Source organism: Panicum virgatum, chromosome 5K (genome assembly GCF_016808335.1).
Source record: "Panicum virgatum strain AP13 chromosome 5K, P.virgatum_v5, whole genome shotgun sequence".
In the NCBI taxonomy this organism is placed as follows: Eukaryota; Viridiplantae; Streptophyta; class Magnoliopsida; order Poales; family Poaceae; genus Panicum; species Panicum virgatum.
In genome coordinates, this window is record NC_053140.1 from 28,460,373 (window position 1) to 28,480,945 (window position 20,573).

The 20,573-nt window shown below is 41.1% G+C and overlaps 2 protein-coding genes and 1 long non-coding RNA gene across 52 annotated transcripts; 1 reads left to right on the top strand and 2 right to left on the bottom strand.

The window, feature by feature from the left end:
* Positions 1–2,089: 2,089 nt before the first annotated feature.
* Positions 2,090–3,238, bottom strand: LOC120710610. The gene has a single exon (XM_039996244.1). It carries the CDS (start codon positions 3,087–3,089, stop codon positions 2,298–2,300), a length of 792 nt encoding a protein of 263 aa, XP_039852178.1. The 5' UTR covers positions 3,090–3,238; the 3' UTR covers positions 2,090–2,297.
* Positions 3,239–9,996: 6,758 nt separating this feature from the next.
* Positions 9,997–11,768, top strand: LOC120707037. The gene is made up of 2 exons (XR_005688709.1): positions 9,997–10,504; positions 10,578–11,768. It is a non-coding gene; the product is annotated as an uncharacterized LOC120707037 (long non-coding RNA).
* Positions 11,769–14,577: 2,809 nt separating this feature from the next.
* On the bottom strand, positions 14,578–20,134 carry LOC120707038. 50 transcript variants are annotated; one of them, XR_005688741.1, is made up of 13 exons: positions 19,629–20,113; positions 19,289–19,347; positions 19,020–19,181; positions 18,850–18,910; positions 18,184–18,744; positions 17,334–17,701; positions 17,162–17,244; positions 16,963–17,029; positions 16,417–16,523; positions 16,218–16,275; positions 15,491–15,667; positions 15,196–15,405; positions 14,578–15,095 (listed from the first exon to the last, which is right to left on the bottom strand). XR_005688741.1 is itself a non-coding variant. In XM_039991804.1 (8 exons), exons 6-8 carry the CDS (start codon positions 15,635–15,637, stop codon positions 14,925–14,927), a joined length of 528 nt encoding a protein of 175 aa, XP_039847738.1. In that variant the 5' UTR covers positions 15,638–15,667; positions 16,218–16,271; positions 16,481–16,523; positions 16,963–17,029; positions 17,170–17,244; positions 17,334–17,701; the 3' UTR covers positions 14,578–14,924. The 50 variants fall into 50 exon arrangements, 10 of the variants coding, with proteins under 10 accessions (XP_039847738.1, XP_039847737.1, XP_039847735.1 ...); XR_005688726.1 differs by having other exon boundaries at positions 17,334–17,495; positions 17,642–17,701; positions 18,184–18,233; positions 18,522–18,910; positions 19,289–19,787; XR_005688742.1 differs by having other exon boundaries at positions 17,334–17,495; positions 17,642–17,701; positions 18,184–18,233; positions 19,289–19,783.
* Between the last annotated feature and the right edge of the window lie 439 nt (positions 20,135–20,573).

The following is a 20,573-nucleotide window of genomic DNA, read 5'->3' on the forward strand; positions in this document are numbered from 1 at the left end:
GTAGGAGACAGAGGGAGAGAGAGGGAGAGAAGAGAGAGAGAAGGGTGTGGCCACCCGCTCCCGCTGCAGCCAGTTAACGGCGTGCGATTGGTGGAGCGCGTGGGTGCGTGGATCGATGATGTCCCCAATCTGGCGAGCTAGATGGAGTTGATTTTAGGGGCGGGTGATAGCGTCATCCGCCCCTAAAAATGAGTGGGTGATGCCACCACCCGCTCCTGCAAATAGTTTTCCAGGGGCGGACACCCGCCCCTATAAATAATTTTGTTTCTATTCTAAAATTTTATTTAAATGAAAACATATAGCAAACAGAAATAAAAAAAATGAAATTTTACCATAAGCTTATTGTGATATGTAGAACTCAAAAAATATCAAAACCATATTTCTGCATATATAATGGTTAAGAGTGTGAAACCATAATGTATAACTCTCACTCACTCTATTATCTCATGCAACTCAAGGCTAACTTTATGATTTCCACACTCATAATCACTTTATACACTGAAATATGCTTTTAATATTTTTTTTCTAGCTCTATAGATCACAATAAGCTTATGTTAAAAATTTCACCTTTTTCGATGTGTTTTGCTTTTTTATGAATTAAATGAATTTTCGGAATAAATTTGAAAATTAATTGTAGGAATAGACGAGGGGGTGACCCGTCCCTACAAAAGTCATTTGTAGGGGCGGTTTATAGTGGCGGGTCACCCCCTCACTCACCTCTAACGGATCGGTTGCTACAGTAACCCCGCTCCATTTGTAGCAACGGGTCAAATTTTAGCCCGCCTTTACAAAAAAAACTGGAGCGTTCCTACAAATCATTTTTGTAGTAGTGCTATCTGCACAAGTTAATAATGGCTTTTGAAATTGGTTTGGGCATCTGCACACATATTGAATGAAGCTTGTATTTGATTGCTTTTATGACAGAGAATTCTAGTTTTACTTGCAAATATTGCCTACTCATAATATTTTAGCTTTCCAGGTTGAGGACAAAATGCAAGAAGGAGCAAGCAATTAGAAGAGGTTGGTTGAGGATAAGATATTAGGAACAAGCTGAAGTTAGCTAGAAGAAATAATTTATGTGGTATCTTGTGTTGTGTGATTAGTACTAGATTTTGTCATTCTATGTATCTGGTAGCTCAAAAGTGATTTTGCTACCTATTTTTACTTGGGCTGTTAAAATGGGCTTGGCCCATATAATGTACAAAATTGCATTGGCCTCTAAATTTATGGGCTACAATGAAAATAAAAATAAAGTTCCTAATATGGGCTGAGCCAATAAATAAATGGGCCTGCAACTAGCTTTCCATATTGGCACCCATGCTGACCTATTGGTGACATAGCGATTTAATCTGTGACGAATAGATATCCTACGTGGCAACAATTTGTGATGTTTATTTTCGTCACTAATTTTGGGCTTGGGTAGGGCCTGATGATTTGTGACGTTATTTTCGTCACCATTTTTGGGCCTGGATTGGGCTATAGGTGGCCTATGGCCACGTTCTATGACTTTTTTTGGCTCGTCACAAAACAGATTATGCTTTGATAATCAAAATTTGTTCTACTAAAAAAAATTCAGTTATGTGACATTTTGACCATTTTGTCACTAGAAACCAAACTCCACGCTCCGTTTTTTGACGAATTGTAATTCGTCACAAAACTTTTTTATGACAAATTTGGGCTCTACGGTGACGAATCTGGTTCGTCACCGATGCATCGATTTCCACTAGTGCAACCAATACCTTAGGCTCTCCATAGGTTTCCATCCTACCCAAAAGTACCGATCTGAAGAAGATTTACCTATGCTAGCATTGGTACCAGGTCTTCTTCGAGTCGGTATTTTTGGGGTGGACCTTTGTCCTCTTCTAGTAGTGACCGAAAGTAAAGGATGGATCTAGTTTTGGAAGCATGAAATATATGGAAAAGTTTGTTGGTGAACTGACGATAAATTATGAAAAATTATGCAAACTAAAATATATGAAAGCAGTCCCGCAAAGAAAACAAAAGCAGTGTGAGGATCTATTTGAAAAGAAATTTTGGAACAGCCAAAGAATAGTACGGGTTTAAAGCATTCACAAATTCAGGAGCCATAATCAAGAAGGTACTAGCTATTCACATCGTGATTCGTCACACTTTTCAGCTTTCACCCTTTTTTTTGACATGCGAATCACTATCTCGGGCAGATTCAACGAATCTAACAAAAACACCCATTGCCTTTTGTATAGCGAACTTTTTGTTGACTTTGATGCACCTAGACGGTGCCGCATGCAGATCGATCGGTGGATCGAAGCACGGATCAACTACTGCCGCCGGAAGACATGCTCCTCGCCCGTGTTGTGGTTGACCTGCCGGATCCAACGGCCGGTCGCCCTGCGGCCGCCCCGGCCATGCAGACTAGGCCCCTTTCCGACGCCGACGTGCAGGACCTCGACGCCCTTGCCGATGGGCAGGTAGACGGAGCGCACGAGCCTGGTCCCCGCCACCATGGACGTCGCGGCAGCCAGCGCCGTGGCGCCGCGCCGCCTACCGTGTCCGTGGCGTACCACGACCATGCCCCTCTCTCCGGGTCTGGCCGCCCGCAGCACGGCGGCTTCATCCTGCCGCCGCGCGTCGATCACCAGCAGGTCCACGCCCTCGAGCCGCGCCATCGCCTCTTCCGCGTCGCTGCCCGCGACGACCGTCGGCGACTCCGCTCCGGCGTCCTCATCCTCCTGCGGGCCGACGATGCCGGCGTAGACCGCGGACGCGGAGTCACCCTCCGGGAGCACGCTGGCGTAGCGCCCGCCCGTGCGCCGCGCGGCTGCGGCGAGCGCGAGGCTCGTGGCGGGCGGCAGGGAAGACGCGTTGGACGGCTGCGCCGACACGTCCGGCGCCTCGACGACGAGCTGCGCGTTCCAGCCGCCGGCCATGGCGGCGACGAGCTCGGCCACCTCCGCCGACCCGGCCAGGTCATTGTGGCCGGCGAGCGCCCTGACGCCATCGATGTAGGCCTTGGACGCCATCTCCGGACACCACACCAGCTTCATCTTCCCCTGATTCTCTCTCTCAATAGGAAACTTTGCGGCGAAGGGAAGGCACGGGAGGAAAAGCATATACCGGAGGAGGAGGTTCGAGTGGGGAAGGGGGCAGCCGGTGAAGAATAGAAAAAAAATGGAACGAGTGAGCCGCGGTGCGTGTATAAGCGGGCGCGGATATATGCGTAGATCTGTGGCTGCACCTGACCCGGGAGCGTTGACGAGGATCCGCGGGGTGCTGAGTGGTGGTGCCGTGCGGCGGAGGAATAAATGTGGAAAGGCGCCGATCACGTCGCGGGACGGACGGACGGGGGCGGCCGCTCCCCGCGGTGGGTGGGTGTGTCACGTTACGTATCCGGACCGAATTAAAGGCTATCCTTGTCGGCTCGCGAGGCTCTGCCAGCGTTTCTGGATGGATATGGACTCGCGCGCATCCTCTATATATCGGATGTTGGGTGTTTGTGTTTCCGCTTTCTCGTTCTCGATCCGGCCGACGTTATGAGTTTCGCGTGGGGATTCTCTGATTTTTAAAATTTGAACTTTTATTTTGATCGAGTTCGGAAGAAGTTGGGAAAAGCAAGGCTCAGATGACTTCTCTAGAAAGAAATTTCCAATATGTATTTATATGTTGATGAGTCAGTGCCACCTGTCGGCTTAATCCACATCAAAAACCTCCTTGATCAATTTTACGCCGAAGTACTTGAGCAAATTGTTCAAGGAGAACAATTGTCCACCCAATCTAATAATATCGGGGAGAAGCCTGACAAAAAAAGCCGAGGACGGAGCTATCTAATTTAGCTGTAAATACCAATAAAAAGTGCTAGAATATTTAAGGGTATGTTTGGGACTGCTTTACTCCATGAATTCCAGCTCCTTTCCATCTACTCCACCCATGGAGCAGCCATACTAGATGCTCTAATGAACCTATTTGGCTGATAACGTAGCTCCAGCTTCTATAATTGGAGAATTAGGGAATAGTTTATTTTACCCAGCTCCACCTCTCAATTTGCTTCGGTTTGATCAATGGTATCAAGTTCTTGGGCGATGCTTGGAATCCACGGAGGCAGTCGCTCTTCCCTGTCTGGAGGTGGAAGACGATGTGCAGGGACCTGGTTGTAATTTGTGCTTTCCTTAGGGTTGTCTTTGCAAAACTAGGATGTACTATGTTTGCCACTGTTTTAATATAATCTACATCTTGGTTCGAAAAAAAGAGAGCTGCGTACGGAAATTTTACCATCCAATTGCATGGAGTAGCAACGCTGGATGCATGAACAGTTGGCTTTGTGAAGATGATAAACAAGTCCCTAGGACGTTCGTTGGCTCACCTTTATATCTAGCTCTGTATAGATAAGTACGGCATCTTCTATCGTTGGATTGCGTCCGCTCCTTTGTCGTACTACACGTCAGGCCCTGCGTTCTCTTTTGTCCTTTCAGATTTTGGTCCACTTGGTCCACGCACGCACCCAGCTGTGTCACCCTTCGATTCTGTGGCCGACTTCATTCTGTGGCCATCTATTTTCTCATAGCATAGTAGCGTGGTGCCGAGCGGAGCTAGCTCGCCCTTGGTACAGGGAATCAGATGAAGACTAGAAAAACATCAATTTTGGAAAGCTGAAGTCAATTACGGTCCCAAAAACGAGTTGTTTCCAAAATAAAATACGTTACATAGCAGTGATAAAAACAGCATGTTAGCGAACCGTGAAGTCTATTTGTCGGGCGCGCTGCTACGCGTTGCACTAGGGCCTAGCCTGCTACGCTTGTTTGGACTTCATGATTTAGGAGGCCCATTAAGCAAGGGCGACCCACATTAGTTCCTTTTTGTCGGTTCATTCTATCGCTGGTTCTTAGGTTCATTTCTCCTTACCAGAGGGTCATATGGTGCCCTTTACGTGCACCTCCAATATTCTCTAGTTCAAAATTTTGTACTATTTTTTAAGATGAGTTTGTATTACTTTTTCAAAATGGGATCTCATTTTAAAAAATTAATACAAAATTTTGAATTTAAAAGAGTTGGAGGTGCACCTAATGGTCATCCATTTGCACCCCTACTTCGTACCAACAACTATCGACAAGACTTGCTAAACAAAAGCAACTATCGATGAGGCGGCAGCTTCTCTGACGAGATCATTCGAGTTAGGACTTCTTCATTGTAGTACATTGGCAAATCAATAGACATAGTTTCTCATCAGACTCTCATTTTGATCTACCGATCCTTTCACATCCCTCCTTGGTTTTATTTTCCTTTTCTCAATACTTGGTCTATTCTTAATGTCGAGACAATTATATCATAAATCTATTATACAATGCTCATTCTTTGCAAAATTATTCTTCTTATTCTTTGATGGCTTCTTGCCTCCTTGCTTGTCTGCTGTTTTTTTTTATTACTGTCTTCTCCTTCTGAATATTTTTCAATGAACTTTTTTCACCGGACCTTACTAAATATGTGATGAGGACATCCCAACCATACATGCTGCTCCAAGTGTCAAGAATTCACCATCCAACATAAAAAATACAAATCACACCAAAGTCCATGATGGACCAACTACACGTAACCGAGCTAAGAAACTATAACAAGAAGTGAACGCGCTACTTTGTGAAATTTATTTTAATATTAACGAGAATTATATACTGCCTAAGTTGTGCACGTTTCTATTACTCAAGTTCACCAAGGAGGATGACATTAATACAAAAGAAGACTACAGAGAAGGACCACACTCGAACCCGACTAGTCCTGCAGAACGGTCTGAAAGATGCAGTCATAACTTTTGATTCCCAAAAGCTATAAAGGTCAATGAGGATATTTTGGAAACCTTATGAAGTCTACTTTCCAATGACTTTCATTCTGAGTACTTTAGATTATCCAGTAATGAGATCCGAGTACTTTAGTTAAGACCGATCACAAGGCTAATAGTCTGCTAGATGTTCAACTTCCCATACAAAATTTACCAATCCACAAGGTTTCACAATTCAAGATATACATGGATGGAAAGATAATTAAGTCTAATTTCCAACGCAATAAATCACATGTAATTTGGACTTCCCAATAAAGAGTTATGACCGATTCAGTGGAGACTGCACAGAAGACCAACAGCCACGCGAGGCTCCTTGGGATTTTAGTTCGTGGTGACTTTTGATTTACCATAACTTCAGAAACTCTAAGGTCCATTCACATCCAGCAAAGAGGATTGTTCCTTATATAAATACCCTATGTATCTCAGAGATTAGGAGACTTTTGATCATTTGATAAACTAAAATCATTTTGCAGCCGAGCTGCTGAGTGTCTTGCACACCCTTGTTCTTCCTTGTTCTTCTTGGACTTGTGAAGAGATCCCTCTGGATTCCGCTACTTTGTGCTCCACGGTTTACAGTACGGATGTACCGTTTTGTGTGGATTAGTCTCAGTTTGTGGTTCTGCGATCGATTGGAGATTGAGTCGAAGTCCTCAAGGTTTCGGTGTCTCTCGCCATGTCGCTTGGTCACATCCAACCTTGGCAGATATAAAGCTACTTATCTGCTGTTTGCAGCAAAGTTATTCTTATTCTTGAACCTACTGTCGTGAAGATCGGGCCATCCTTGTGTTGGATTATACTAGCAACTATCAATATTTGCCGCTTGATCCACGCTATCTGCATATGCAAAAGTTGGGTCTTTGTACACAACTATAGCAGATTGCTTGTTGGCCATTTGCTCACATTCCATTTTTTTCAAAAACTATTTCAATTTGCATCATAAACTCCTCACTTTTCTTAGTATGCTTGCAAACTTTTGAGCACATATCTGAGAAGGAATTCTTCATCATGACATGTCACAGTACGGCTTCATAGTACGGCTTCATCTCCAGAACCTCCTATTTGTTCCTTTAAGCTTTTGCTTCTTTAATTCTTATTCCAAATAACTTTAATATTTATGTCAAATTACTGAACATTTTCGAAATGTTTGTGATCGGTTCATACTCATACTCGAACAATTCAGAAAGTTTCAAAAAAATACCACTACATTTGGAAATTTCAATATTCCTTCAAATGTTTATTTTTGGGAACTTTTTAGCCAAAAATTTTCAAACCACTTTAAATTGTTTTCAAACATTTTCAAAAATTTTGAAATATTTTGGCATTCTTAAGTATTTATAAAACTTATAAAAAACCCAAAATAACTTTTTAGGAACAATTTGCTCAACATTTTTTAGAAAACTTTGAATTGTTCTAAAAAAATCTAGAATGTTTGAATCATTCTAAAACTTCTTAAGTGTTTGCAAAACATTTTTTTGGGAACTTTTTGGTAAGAATTTTTAGAATATTTTTGAATGTTTTCAAAGAAATCTGAAATGCTTCAAACATTAGGAACATTCTGAAGTGTTTACTAACATCCCAAAAGTGTGAGACATTGTTTGAGAACTTTTGGTCAACAATATTTTGAACAATTTAAAATTTTTCAAACATTTCCAAATTGTTTGAAATATTCATAACATTCTAAAGTGTTTATAAAACTTTTAGGAAAATCCAAAACAATTTACTCAATAACTTTTTGGGAAACTTTGAATTATTTTTTATCACAACTACAATGTTTCAAACATTCTGACATGTTTGGTAATCATTTGGTGGGAACTTTTTTCTAAACATTTTTTGTAACACTTTGAAATGTTTTCAAACAAACATTCGGAAACACTTTGTACTGTTTACTAACATTTAGAAAAGGGTGTAACATTTTTTGGGAACTTTTTTGGCAACACTTTTTTGGACCAATTTAAATTGCTTTCAAACATTTCCAAATTATTTGAAATACTCATAACTTCATGCAATGTTTTTTAACATTTAGAAAGTGCAAAACAATTTTAGATTCAACATTTTTCTAGAACAATGTCAATTGTTTTCAAACAGTTCTGAATTGATTGAAACTTTCAAAACAATTTGAAGTGTTCCTATAGAAAATAAGATTCTATTTGGCATGGCTTCAACTTTTTCTGAAATGGTGTGTTTAGCAGCTTCTCTGGTGAAGCTGAAGCTATTTTAAAAAATGTTTGGGGAAACAGCTTATTCCTGTTCTTCGTGAGTGGATAGAAGAGGTTACGATGAAGCAAGTATTTTTGGCTCCTCTTGCATAGATGAAGATGTTGCATTTAGGCCAGTCTCAATGCATAGTTTCATTGCACAGTTACCTAGAACAAAAACTGGATAACCGAGCCAGATGACTTTCATGGGGACGAAACTCCTCTCACATCCTATGAAACTTTGTCTTCTCTTTCCCTATAAATATCTGCCACATCAGCAAAATTAAACGCTCATGAAACTCTCATGAAACTCCATTGAGACTGGCCTTATACCCATTTAGCACAACTTCCAGGGAAGCTCTCCGAGAAGCTATTGAAGATGTTGTACCGAAATGAGGTATAAATAGATGTCCCTACCTTCCATTGGTAGGCCTCCAATTAGCTTTTGGGAAATAGCTTAGCCCTCGTTTGGTTTTTTAAGTTGTTATCACGAATATTCGGAAGTCAATTCGAATATTTAGATGCCAATTTAATATAAAACTAATTGCATAAGTTGCAATTAGGGCTCTAGACGTATCAATTAAGTATAATTAATGCCCAATTAGTGGATGGTTACTGTAGCAATTAGTGGTCAAATTATGGACTAATAAGAGTTAATAAATTTGTCTTATAATTAAGTCACTACTTAAGAAATTAGTTTTATAATAAGTCTATGTTTAATACTCCTTAAGCGAGCATGGACGCCCATACCTCCCCCATCCAATCAGCTGACTACAATCCAAAAGGAGCTAGAATCAAATATATTGAGAACAAACAAAACATTAGAGAAGGAAATTAAAAATTTAACTTTGAGGAAATGTTGGTTCTCACACCACAATTTAAGTTGTGGAAATGTTTAATTTGCATACTGCTAATCCCTGCTAGAATTTTTGAACACCGAAACAAATAAGCACATCATTTCCTAATAAAAAACTTGATAAACACACAACACAAATGGACCAGTACTATAACACTACTGAGGACACAAAGCACTACGCTCTTTGCCTCTCTCCATCTTACGCCAATGGCAACACTACCTTCCCTCACTTAGGCACTGGGCACTAGGATATTTTGTCGTACACCTAGGAAGCACACCTGTTACTTAGCATGATTGAAGGACAACCACACACAGAAACTCATTGGTAGGAAGGCCTAGGAGCGATAGCTTGTTAACCGTCCCCAACAAACAGCTCAAAGCTTCTATGTGCAAGCCACTGGGACATTCAAAACCCGCGGGAGGAACACCTAATCTCTTAGCAAGCGCACACAAAGAGATAAGAGAGAGGTGAACATAAGCAAGCAGAGATTTCGGGTCTCCGTTAACAAACATGAGTACGTTCACAGATCACACATACTCACATCACGAGCATGCTCCCCGTGCAAACTAATTTTGTAGACGATTTTAAACCCCAAAATAGATCGAAACCCTAAGAAATTAGACACATAATAGGAGCAAGGGAAGGAGAATCCCGTTGTCCTAGCGATCTTCACGTCCCCAGCGAAGCCCCCCACGAGAAGACCCGCCCTCATCACCGGTCTCTCCGCCCTGACGAGATAGCCCACCGTCGTCGCCGATGTCTCCACCACGACAAGAAGACTTTGCCCTCGCCGATCTCTCTGCCTTGTATTCAACCAACAGACAAAAGCAGGGCAGACAAAATGAGGAAGACAACTGAAACGGACAACTGTAGTACCAAACATGTTTTACTCCAACCTTATAACAAACTAGTAAGTTTGCCGGCGTGGCACGTGCGTGCGGTACATGATAATCATTAAAATTTCAATATAATAAGCTTAGTCATACAACTCTTTTAATGTACTAAAGAACTGCAAGTAGCTGAAATTGTTCGAGTTCTTGTACTTAGTTGGAAGCATGAATATTTTAAACATGAACTATAATCTTTTTCCAATTTGGAACTAAAATACCACCTTGTATAATTGTTGTGGCAGCATATATGTAAATCTATATTGCTGAACCAAAAGGAGGCCTGCGGGAGCCTCTCAGGTGTTCGCCCACTCATGTCGTGCCGCATGTGACTCATATTGCGTAAAAAAAATACCGCACGGCACAGAGGTGTCGCCAGTCGCCACGAAGCCTACTCCGGCCGCTCGCGTCTGCCTTACGCGCAGGACAAGTCGGGCGGCCGCCGCTTCCTCGCTACACGTCCCGCGGTGATGTCCTTGCCTCTTCACCAAATCGAGGACACGAGGCGCATCACTCGGTCCGCGTTAGCTTTTCCTCCTCTTCGCGCTGCTCCTGTCGGATGAGTCTCCCCCAATCCCTCGCCTTCACCTCCTCTGTTTCTCCGCCCGAGACTCACCATGATGTCCCAGTGCGGTGGCTCCTGCTATGGCCTCGCGGAGCGGCGGGGCGCGGCGATGGCGGGTGGCCGCCGGTCAACCGTCGCCTTCTCTGCATGCCATCAGCGCCGCCGCCGCCCTCCGAATGCCCCCTGTACGACTGCAGGTTGAGTTGACGCCGTTGACGGCCGTCCCTGCGCAACCCCATGTGCTGATGTGATTATTTTATCCCCTCGCAGGATCGCATTGGTGGCTGGATCGATCCAGCGAGCCCCATCCCCAACCCCATATGCTGATGTGATTATTTTATTCCTCCTCACAAGCGAGTCTCTCTTGATTCTTCATACGTTAGTGTCCTATTACATTTAGTTGGCGTAGTTAAATTGATTGCTTTAAACTTTACAGAAACTTCATGCTTCCTTTGACCGATTTGTATTATCACGTTAGTCATATATTAGCTACCTGTGCATCCCGTGATTTACACAATTACACTTCTTATTTTCGCTTTGCGCTTCATATTTTCCCTTTGCGTTACAAAATATATGTGTGCCTTCTGAGTGGAGCCTGAACATACACCTAAATGCTGTTATGCTGTCTACTTTTCAGCATATAACTCTTTCTCATGAGCTATGTTAAGTTTCTTATACATTGTGCAGTGCATATGGGCGTGCCAGTGCCTGCAGACGTGGATGATTTTCTGAGGCTATGTTTCTGGACATGGTCAAATGATACACACGGCTGAACTCTACTTTCATGTTAAAAAGTTCAATTTCATGTCATTGGAAAGGTGGGAATTCTGAAGTATGTGGCCTTGCTGGGTGTCCGTAGTTTGGTAGGGCTGAAATTCCTCATAGATTGACGATTGAAGTGTTATGACTATTGTTTCATGTTAAGCCAATATTGCGTATCAGCATTTACTAATTAAAGATTTTGAATTTGATACAGACTTGCAAGTTTAAATTTGGTCACATCAATGTGCAGGAACGAGGCAAGGAGATATATAGAACTGAAAGCTGGTTCCTTTTCATTGTTTGCCATAAAATTTAGCTGCTGCGGTAACACAATTTAGGTTTGTCACATATTGGTTGCTAGATTTCGATTTATGAATGCATTTGTTTTCTTTCATTCCTATGCATGAACTTATTTTTTTTATTGCACAACTTCTTTCCAAAATTCAATGTTAGTTCTCTCTGTATATACATCTATATTTCCATTCTGTGATATTCGCCCATTATATGTCTGTAGCTATGTCAGTGATGGTAGCTTATTTACAAATAGATAAAGTTATTAGTATAAATCTGTAGCTCTTGAATGATGGTAGCTTATTTAAAAATAGATAAAGTTATTAGTATAAATCTATAGCTCTTGAACATCATATTTACCTTCCTATATTTATTAAGTTGCATACCTGTACCTTATGTTTTATCAAATTGCATTGCTGGTTCTACTTTTTTTTTCTTATATTTTGCTGTCAAAGAGTAAATGCGACGTGCATACCTGAAGAAAGTGCATGCAGTTTTGTGAGATACCAAATATGACCAGTTTTGGTCTAGATGTAACTGCTTTAGGTGCAACTAGCCTATCAACATGATATTCAGGGTTTAAGATCCACCATATCTTGCTTTAATCAGACGAGATGTCTATCAAAGTTTCTCTTTTGGAAAATTGTATTTTCTTGGAGTTTCGTCTTTAAATAAGCATTTATTTCCTAGGCTTTAGTGCTTGCAAAGATGTGGTCACATCTTCAATGCCTTTTTCACATGAGAGGTGCTATGTTTACTGATTAGAATGGATTGAACTGATGCTCTAAGATAGTGATCATGATGACAGTGGCATAATTGTCATATTCAGTAATTATCATTATTTTATGCACCGGGCAATGTTATCATTATGATTTTAAGAAATAAAGTGCTTTTGGCCTATTGGCAACTGATTTTATGGTGGCTTCCTTCTGCACTTTCTGCCTTAGGCCTTTGAATATGATTGTCAGTGGCAGATAGTAACCTGCATTATAAATATTACCAACCATTTTGCCCCTTTCATCACTCAAATATCAAATAGTTTTCTATAGTTGAAAAGTAATGGGTTCCAAAATTGCCTCAGGAAGGTATATGCACATTCGCTCTGCTTGATCTTAAGTTTTTCGTTACAAGTTTTTCATTACAGTAGTTCGATCCTTGCTTATTTGACTGAATTCCATTAGTTGTGTATATTACAAGTTTACCCATCCATTATTGCAGGTTCATCAAAGGTAATTCATGATTCGATGTATCACTTGAACAGACTTAGATGACTATCATTTTTAGATTGTGATATATTTCCAGAATATGTTTGTGGTTAGTTTAATTGGTTTTTTTTGTTATTACAAAGTGTTATAATTACTACTTAGGATATCTCACGAAAATCTCACATTTGCTGCAGGCCTTTTTCTCTATATGCTGTGTTGCTTGCTAATCGGACGGATAAAGTTTCTGGTTCGAGATAGTTTGCCACATGTACCTTTTTTCGTGCTTCAGATCAAATTACTGATGTATGAATGTACAGGAAAATCATCATTTGCAGTATTTTTTTCCTATTAGATATAGCCATCTATTAAGTTTGACGAGGCTCTAAACGTATCTGCTGTATATGAACAAAAATCTACCACATTTATTTTCAATAGTATAAATTAGAGTTGTCCATTGATCATGGCAGTCTACTTACTGTCCTCTCGCCCACCATCATGCCATGTCTGGCATTTTCTTTGCTGCAGCAAATTAAATAAGCTCTCACATGCCACACAACCATATACACTCACATTACCTATAAACGCGGCGTTAGCGCGCCAATATTTCTAGTATATAGGACCCTTGCACAGCTCAAACTCCACATTTTTCTCACAGAGGAGCATATAGTTCTTTTTTTTATAGTAGCATGTTTAAAACGATGTACCTTCACCATACTATATTGCGAAAAATAGGTCTGTCTTGACCTAGTATGGATATGGATGTACCGATGTTGAGTTCACAAATGAAGAATTTGACAAATTGAAGATTCAGGAAGATATCTCACTCCATCAGCCTACACAATTTCAGAAAACAGTAGTATATGCATTCTAATTTTTAAGTGTTTGCATCAATAGAGTGTGCATGCCGCACGTGTTAAAAAAACTCAAGCACCATCACCATATCACCAATACCATATTCTTATTATATTCGTACACATATATGAAGAGAAATGCGTACAAACCTCTCCGAACACCTTTGACCATTAGGTACAAATCAATTTAACTAATTAGACCAAAAGTTTTTCCGGCTACCACACACATATCAACTTAAATTTATAAGTTTTTTAGCTACCATGCTACCACGCACACCTCTGCTAACCTAGTAAGGTACTCGTGCTAACGCCATGGGTAAATTTTAGACGTACACAAAATAACATATAATTCGTAGTCCAAAATAATAATAAGACAATTGAACTCATGAGTAGTGTGCAGTGGGAAATGATTTATTACATCATCCAATAGTCTTAACAACCAGCTGTTTTTTTAATCTGAGCACCATACACATGACATGCTTTTCGTACCATACAAACTGGATTGCCTGCACAACATAAACTGGATTGCCAACCTTGATTATCTTTCCTTTGTAGAATATTATTCTGATGAACATTAGTTTCACATGCATGTTGGTAGAATTCCACAAAAATAAGAGCAACCATGCTGCAATCGTACACACCAGATTCCCTATTCTTCAATAGATGTCCTGAGCTTTGACCTGAGTCGCAAGTTAGCCCGATCCGACAGTTTGCGGATTAACGGGCGATGTGGACCTATCCATCCATTAGCCCACTTTTGAACCCAGCTTTCGTATTATTGAGATTTAATACTTCTAATCAGTAGCCTAACACTTTTATAATTAGTCTATATTTAATACTTCTGATCAGTAATCTAACACTGCATGTGATATGAACTAAAATTTAGTAAACCAAACACCCCCTAAGGGTCCGGTCTGGATTCCCAATGCTTTATTCACACAGAAAGCAGATCTTTCCACTCGTCTTTCTACCTTAGTTTTCTCGCATATCACACAATTCACAAACGAACACGCCAGATAAGTCATTTCCATGTTCCAAGTATTCGTGAAGTTACACTGTCTCATTAGGCTCGTGCAGCAGGCAATGGCAGGAGACGCGACGCCGCATCCAGCACACAGAATCAAAACTCCACATTACCAAGCAAATCTCTAGGTATCTAAATTAACCAAGAAAAGAACACCTCATGTAGGGAATATACTTATAAGAATCCAAATACTCATTTCACAACACCATTATGTTACCAAAATAACACAGTAGTTGATGTGATAGTCAAGCATTATGGTGCCCCAAAGCCTCATGTAGGGAATATACTTATAAGAATCTAAATACTCATTTCACAACACCATTATGTTACCAAAATAACACAGCAGTTGATGTGATAGTCAAGCATTATGGTGCCCCAAAGCAGGCACATCACTTCTTCGCAGCAGCCTTAGCCACCTTGGTACCAGTCGGGTACTTCTCAACAGTCTTGATGCCTCCAACAGCAATTTAGAAAATTAATAGTGTTACTGGGTAGCACATGCACCTTTGGCCTTCAAGTACACCAGCGCCTCAGTCCTAACAGCACGGGCAAACTGGATCTCCTTGTAGATATTCAAGTATGTCCCCTTATGGAGCTTACTTTCATACATGTGTGCTTGCTCCACCAATATACGTGCCGTATCTTCCGACAACATCTGAAACAAACCATTAATTTCTTACACTGCACATGGTGACAGTTTTTAGTAAATGCACAGCCCTAAGCTTATTTTACATCTGGATAGCATTACTATTTACCTCATTAGAAGTGCCAGTTTCGATCTTGTCATTAGGGTAACATAGTAATTTAAGGGCAGTAGCAAGTTTTTGTAGATCCCAATTCTGACAATCAATACCAGATACCTCCTTAAGATATTCACCACCAAGGTGCAAATACTCAGCAAACTTATTCACGCAGTAGTCAGACTCGTACAAAGCAGTTGCTATAGTGATAAGATTTTCATCGACCTGCACATATGGTGGGATCAAAGTAATGATACAAGAAAACAGAAAGCACCGATCTGAGATATGGGAAAGGAAGAAATGAGCTCACCATCTCTGGCTCCACTTTGAAGTCATACTTATTCAGGATCAATTGCATTCCTTTACTCATGTGGCGGCGGTCCTCCGTAGTCAGTTCACATGTTTCAGCAGGCACTAAACTCTTCATCATGTTCTTCAGGCCCCACATCAATTCCATCACGGGTTCATCAAACAGGCAGTGTATTTTCTGAAAAATCCACAAGAAACTTATCAGCTGTTAACAAATGATAAAATTGACAAGTACAATCTATAAAATTTAGCTGTAAAAGCTGCACACTTTTTGACAGAGCAGAGTCTTATATCCACATTCAAAAAATTCCTGTTACTAAAAAATACATCTTCCACAAATATAGGATGCATTTAACTTTGTGTAATTTTTTTTTATTTTCTCTTGTACTGTTCTTTTTTAGCTGAACTTCAGTCAGGCCTCTTCTATACTATTAAAGGCACCTCACCCATGCTTCCACTCAAAACACCCACTGCAGTCCACATGGTCATGCAAGATTACTTCAGAGTTAAACAGGCAACTAAAATTTATCCCCATAGTAGTATGCCTGAGCAGCTCCTTTGCAATGATATTATGTCCATTTGTAGAACCAAAGGTCCGAAAGAAAGTGGTAAACATAGATAAATGGAGTAGAAACTTAGCGTTTCATGTTACCAGTAATAGATCTCAACACGTTCAGGAAAGGACCAGTTCAAGATTTTAGGTAAGACATTAATGGATCATGAAATACCTCGCAAAGAACTGCACCAGTTTTTAGATCTCCCTAGGCCATGTGTTCCTGACCCTGCCTTGACATTTGATAATCAAGTTCAGTATTAGCAAGCAGGATAATCCTTGCATTGACATTTGATAGGCAATAGATATAACTTCAGGTTGACATTTACCAACAATAGAGGGCAACATAAAGGCAAGAAAGAGAAGATGATTACCCATTTAATTGGTTTGTATATGTATATCTAGCTAAAATGATGAGCATATCTGCAAAAGTGTTACCTATCCAACACTTTTGGCCATCAAAATGCCAACCACCAGGTACCTTCAAAAATAAAAACCAAACATTAGCAAAATTAACACCTAAAACACACAGAACAGGAATAATTACAAAATCTAAAACAAAATAAGAACACCAGATACAAACAGCCATAAAGTTTTGCCAAAATACTATTAGGCAACACGGCTACATATGTGCCTCTCGCCCATGTCCCCTTGCTGGGACATAAATCCCTATGACTATCTCCTCCGATCTCGTCCTTTTTCAGCCCTGATCCAGTCACACCCATCCAACCAACGGCACGGCTCTCGGCTCTGGGGGTGCCGAGAACCCATGTGCAGCACACACATGTTTTAAAATCAAGTGATTTCAAAAAATAACAGAGAAATTTTTGCAAAAAAAAAATAGAGAAAACACAACAAACTAATTGAGACAATAAATGAGATGCATACAATTGAGAGTACCCATTGGCATATGAACAAACCTTGATCATCATTTGTCATGCATAGTATGCATCCGCAATAGTAGGAAGCCCAAGAGCCCTCTAGAACCTGAAATTTACAGCAACATTATACGTGAGATGCTGTGTTTGCACTGCTCCCTTTTATGCAACCAGCATTTTTATTTTTTCAGACAAACAGAGTGAGCACATCGATACGGAAACTTCACTGTTACATACTTACATATATACCTTCATGGTGAGGCGATCCAGGTGACAACAGAAACAACTCTGAGGTATCAGCAGGGAATAACAACGATGACTTAACTGAAACCATTAACATATATTCAGGGAACTTTTATATAACGGCAACATTTCAAAAATAATCAACATAAATTATTTGATGGAGAACCTACAAGCACAAGGTGACATGCCAAGGTGACGTCTGAAGTAGTTAATTTATATTCATGTATTCCACTGCACCTTATTATCACGGCATCCAAATTATAATATGATTCTCCCAAACCAGTGATTTATGATGCCAATCATCCACTGAATTTAATCATCTCCAAAGGTCTCTGATACGCACACAACAGGAAAATAGAAATTACTAATCAATTCCATATGTCGCTGCCTAAATAGATCGCAAGTCACTAATCTGTCGCTGCCTACACAAACATGCAGAAAATATGAAGGGGCTAGAGATATGGATTGAATCGTTCACCTTTCCTTTTCAAATGTTGTGTTGGTGTCTAGTACCATAGTCTAAATTGCTATTGCCAAACTGAAAGTAAATAAAAAATTGTTTGCAACAGTGGCTCCTTTACAAAAACAATATATATATGCATTTCAAATCACAAAAAGAACTACTTATCGTTTTATTCCTGAACTAATGAAGAACTGACAACAAAATGCAATGAATTATCATGTTAACAAGACAAACAAACAACCGATTATGGCATCACATGGATTTCATCATGTCGATTAGGGAATCATGCTATGAGTTCATAAAAATAACAATACTGCTATACGGAATAATATTTTGCAGGCTGCTAGTTTTTCTTCGCTTCCTATAATATTTTGATGGAATTAGTAGGGCATTATCAATAACATTTAACTATAATATCATTTCCATTACAGTGAACAAACCTGCAGTCACAAAAACCTTAATTCTGAGGTTATTTGCAATCTTTTTTTTACTACAAAACCTTAATAATTTATTCAGAATTTTCTGTATATATAAGACCATATATATATATATAATACCTCACAAAGAACTGAGTCTGTTTTTAGATCACCCTGGGCACACCATGTTCCTGGTCACAAGACATGAAAGCATCTAGCCATAAAACATGGTGAATCACAAATTGTATCCACCACAAGTAACCCTTCCAGATGATGGTTTTCTACTTAAAACACTGATAAAAAAGAATAATCATCGTGACACTCGAATGCAGCATTGACATGTACCAGGATATGCTACCCACAACAACCCTGACTTTGACAATGATACTACAGGATCCTGGTGATAATGAAGGGCTATGTCCATTGATGATCCTTATAAAAGCACTATCAATCACAGTGTATGTGTGCAGTTTCCTCACCATGGTTGAGTTCAGGAGTTCAATTAGTAGACTTCATACAAATGGTCATGATCCTGATTGGTTCAGGAGGATACATGTACCAGAAATCTGACGATGATTGACTCTATTGTACTCTTCAAAAGCTTCCTATTTCATAGTTGTACTGACACTCATACTTAACTCAAAACGAGCACACCGGTTTCAACAAATAGATCATAAGAACATCATGAGGGTCCAAGTTAACCTGCTTGTTGTAGATGGCTATTATGATGAACTCATAGTATCGAATACATCCTAATAAATTCCTAATGCATATCTTAAGAATAACATAGCTTAGTATTGAACTCACCTTTCTGCCTGTCATCACAGCTACCACTGCTACTCTGTATTTCTCTCATTTCTTTAAACATCTGCACATTAAAGGTATTCAGAATGGTGCAGATGCACATATACTGAAAACCTGGAAAAAAAACAATACGATGCATTAGGAAAGTCGAAAGAGCATGCAAAATGTGTTACCTTCCTATGATTGTGGTCATATGAGCTCAAATGACTCTCAAATTCATGAGCCAGCTAGTAAATTATTGCAGCGGCTGCAAAAGAACACCACACATTCATCTTGATGGGTCTATCCAGGGCTCCATGCATTCTTCAATATATATCAAGACAAATTTCACCGGTCTAATTATAGAAAAATGGAAAACAAATGTAAGTAAACAGAAATTACCACTACATCTTGAACATTCAGATTTAATAAATGATAAAACAGGGCACCGGTCTTATATAACCTTGGAATGCATATTTGGGTGGACACTGGGTCAGGTGACTTCTATAGTAAAGCCACAACCTGCAGACAAATTATGCACATAATTTGCAACCTTGGTGACACAGGTTGAACATGTAACACACTAACCTTCAGTAATCTATCACTTTCGGAACCCCCATAACAAGAAGAAATCGTAGGGAAGTAGTAGTAAAGGGGGGTTGGGGGATTAAGCAATTTCGCTCCCAACAATTGGTGCCACGGATTGACGGGTCTCCATAGTCCAGCAGCTGCTCCATACCCCAAACCCTAGATCGGGATCTCAATTTGAGGAAATCAGAGAGAGGGAGAGAGGCATGCCTGACCTGAGCTTGCGGTGTGAGTGAAGACCCCCCCCCCCCCCCCCCCGCGCAGTGTGGGCGGAGAAGGGCCCCCATCCCATGGCGGCGCGAGCGAAGGAGGACCTCGTTCGTCGGCGGCGCGCGCGGAGTAGGGTTTCATCCCCAGGCGGCAGCCATGTGCGCTGCGAACGACCCGTCCCCCCCCCCCCCCCCCACCGGCGGTGCGCGCGGTGGATGACCCTGTGCCCTAGCGCGGTCCCATCCGAGGGCGAGTGAGGCGGCCCCATCCGAGGGCGAGGGCGAGTGCGGCGGCGACGAGGGGGCCGACGGAGGGCGCCCCCGCGGCAGCAGGACAGTGGAGAGGGGCGGCGCCGCGACGAGGGCGGAGTGAGGGCAGCAGCCTCGCGAGGGCGCCGCGACCCGACCTAGCACCGCGGGCGGGGTGCAGCGTCGCGAGGGCGCAGCGACCGCGACCCCCGCGCGATCTCGGTGGTGTTTGGGGCGTGATGAGCGGGCGGGTACGAGGGGAGGGTAGAAAACCCATTGGTGAAAATAAAACCGACGCAGGGGCGCGGTATCGCTGCTAAAGGGGGATTGACATCCTCCTGTGAAACATTTGGTGCTTTCAGATGGGCTTAAAAGTAGGGTTTGTGAAGTAGATATAGGGGCTAGTTTTGGTGAAAATTTTTTCAATTGTCATGGATTATTATAGTATAAATAAATAGATCTAAATAGATCTTACGAACCCGTTAACAAAGATGACCGGTCAAAATAAGTGGATAGGTGGGCCCGATATTTCGACTGCATACAAGACAATCTCATCCATCAATGCCACATTCAACAATCAACGATGGTGATTTTCTTTTAAGTCACATTAAAAGGAACAAATCTGTTTTTTTTTCATGGCTGGCACAATGCCGAGGACCTTACGGGAGTGCGTGCCATGACCACCCCGTAATATCACCGAGT

Bases quoted from the DNA above. Each gene is read 5' to 3' on its own strand.
- LOC120707038 (XM_039991799.1), bottom strand. From the start codon at position 19,764: ATGAAACCCTACTCCGCGCGCGCCGCCGACGAACGAGGTCCTCCTTCG. The intron at 18,961-19,628 runs GTCAGGCATGCC...TTTTTTTTCCAG, and splicing joins CACTCACACCGCAAGCTCAG to GTTTTCAGTATATGTGCATC. The intron at 16,524-16,930 runs GTATGCATCTCA...TTATTTTTGAAG, and splicing joins GCCAATGGGTACTCTCAATT to GTACCTGGTGGTTGGCATTT.
- LOC120710610 (XM_039996244.1), bottom strand. From the start codon at position 3,089: ATGCTTTTCCTCCCGTGCCTTCCCTTCGCCGCAAAGTTTCCTATTGAG.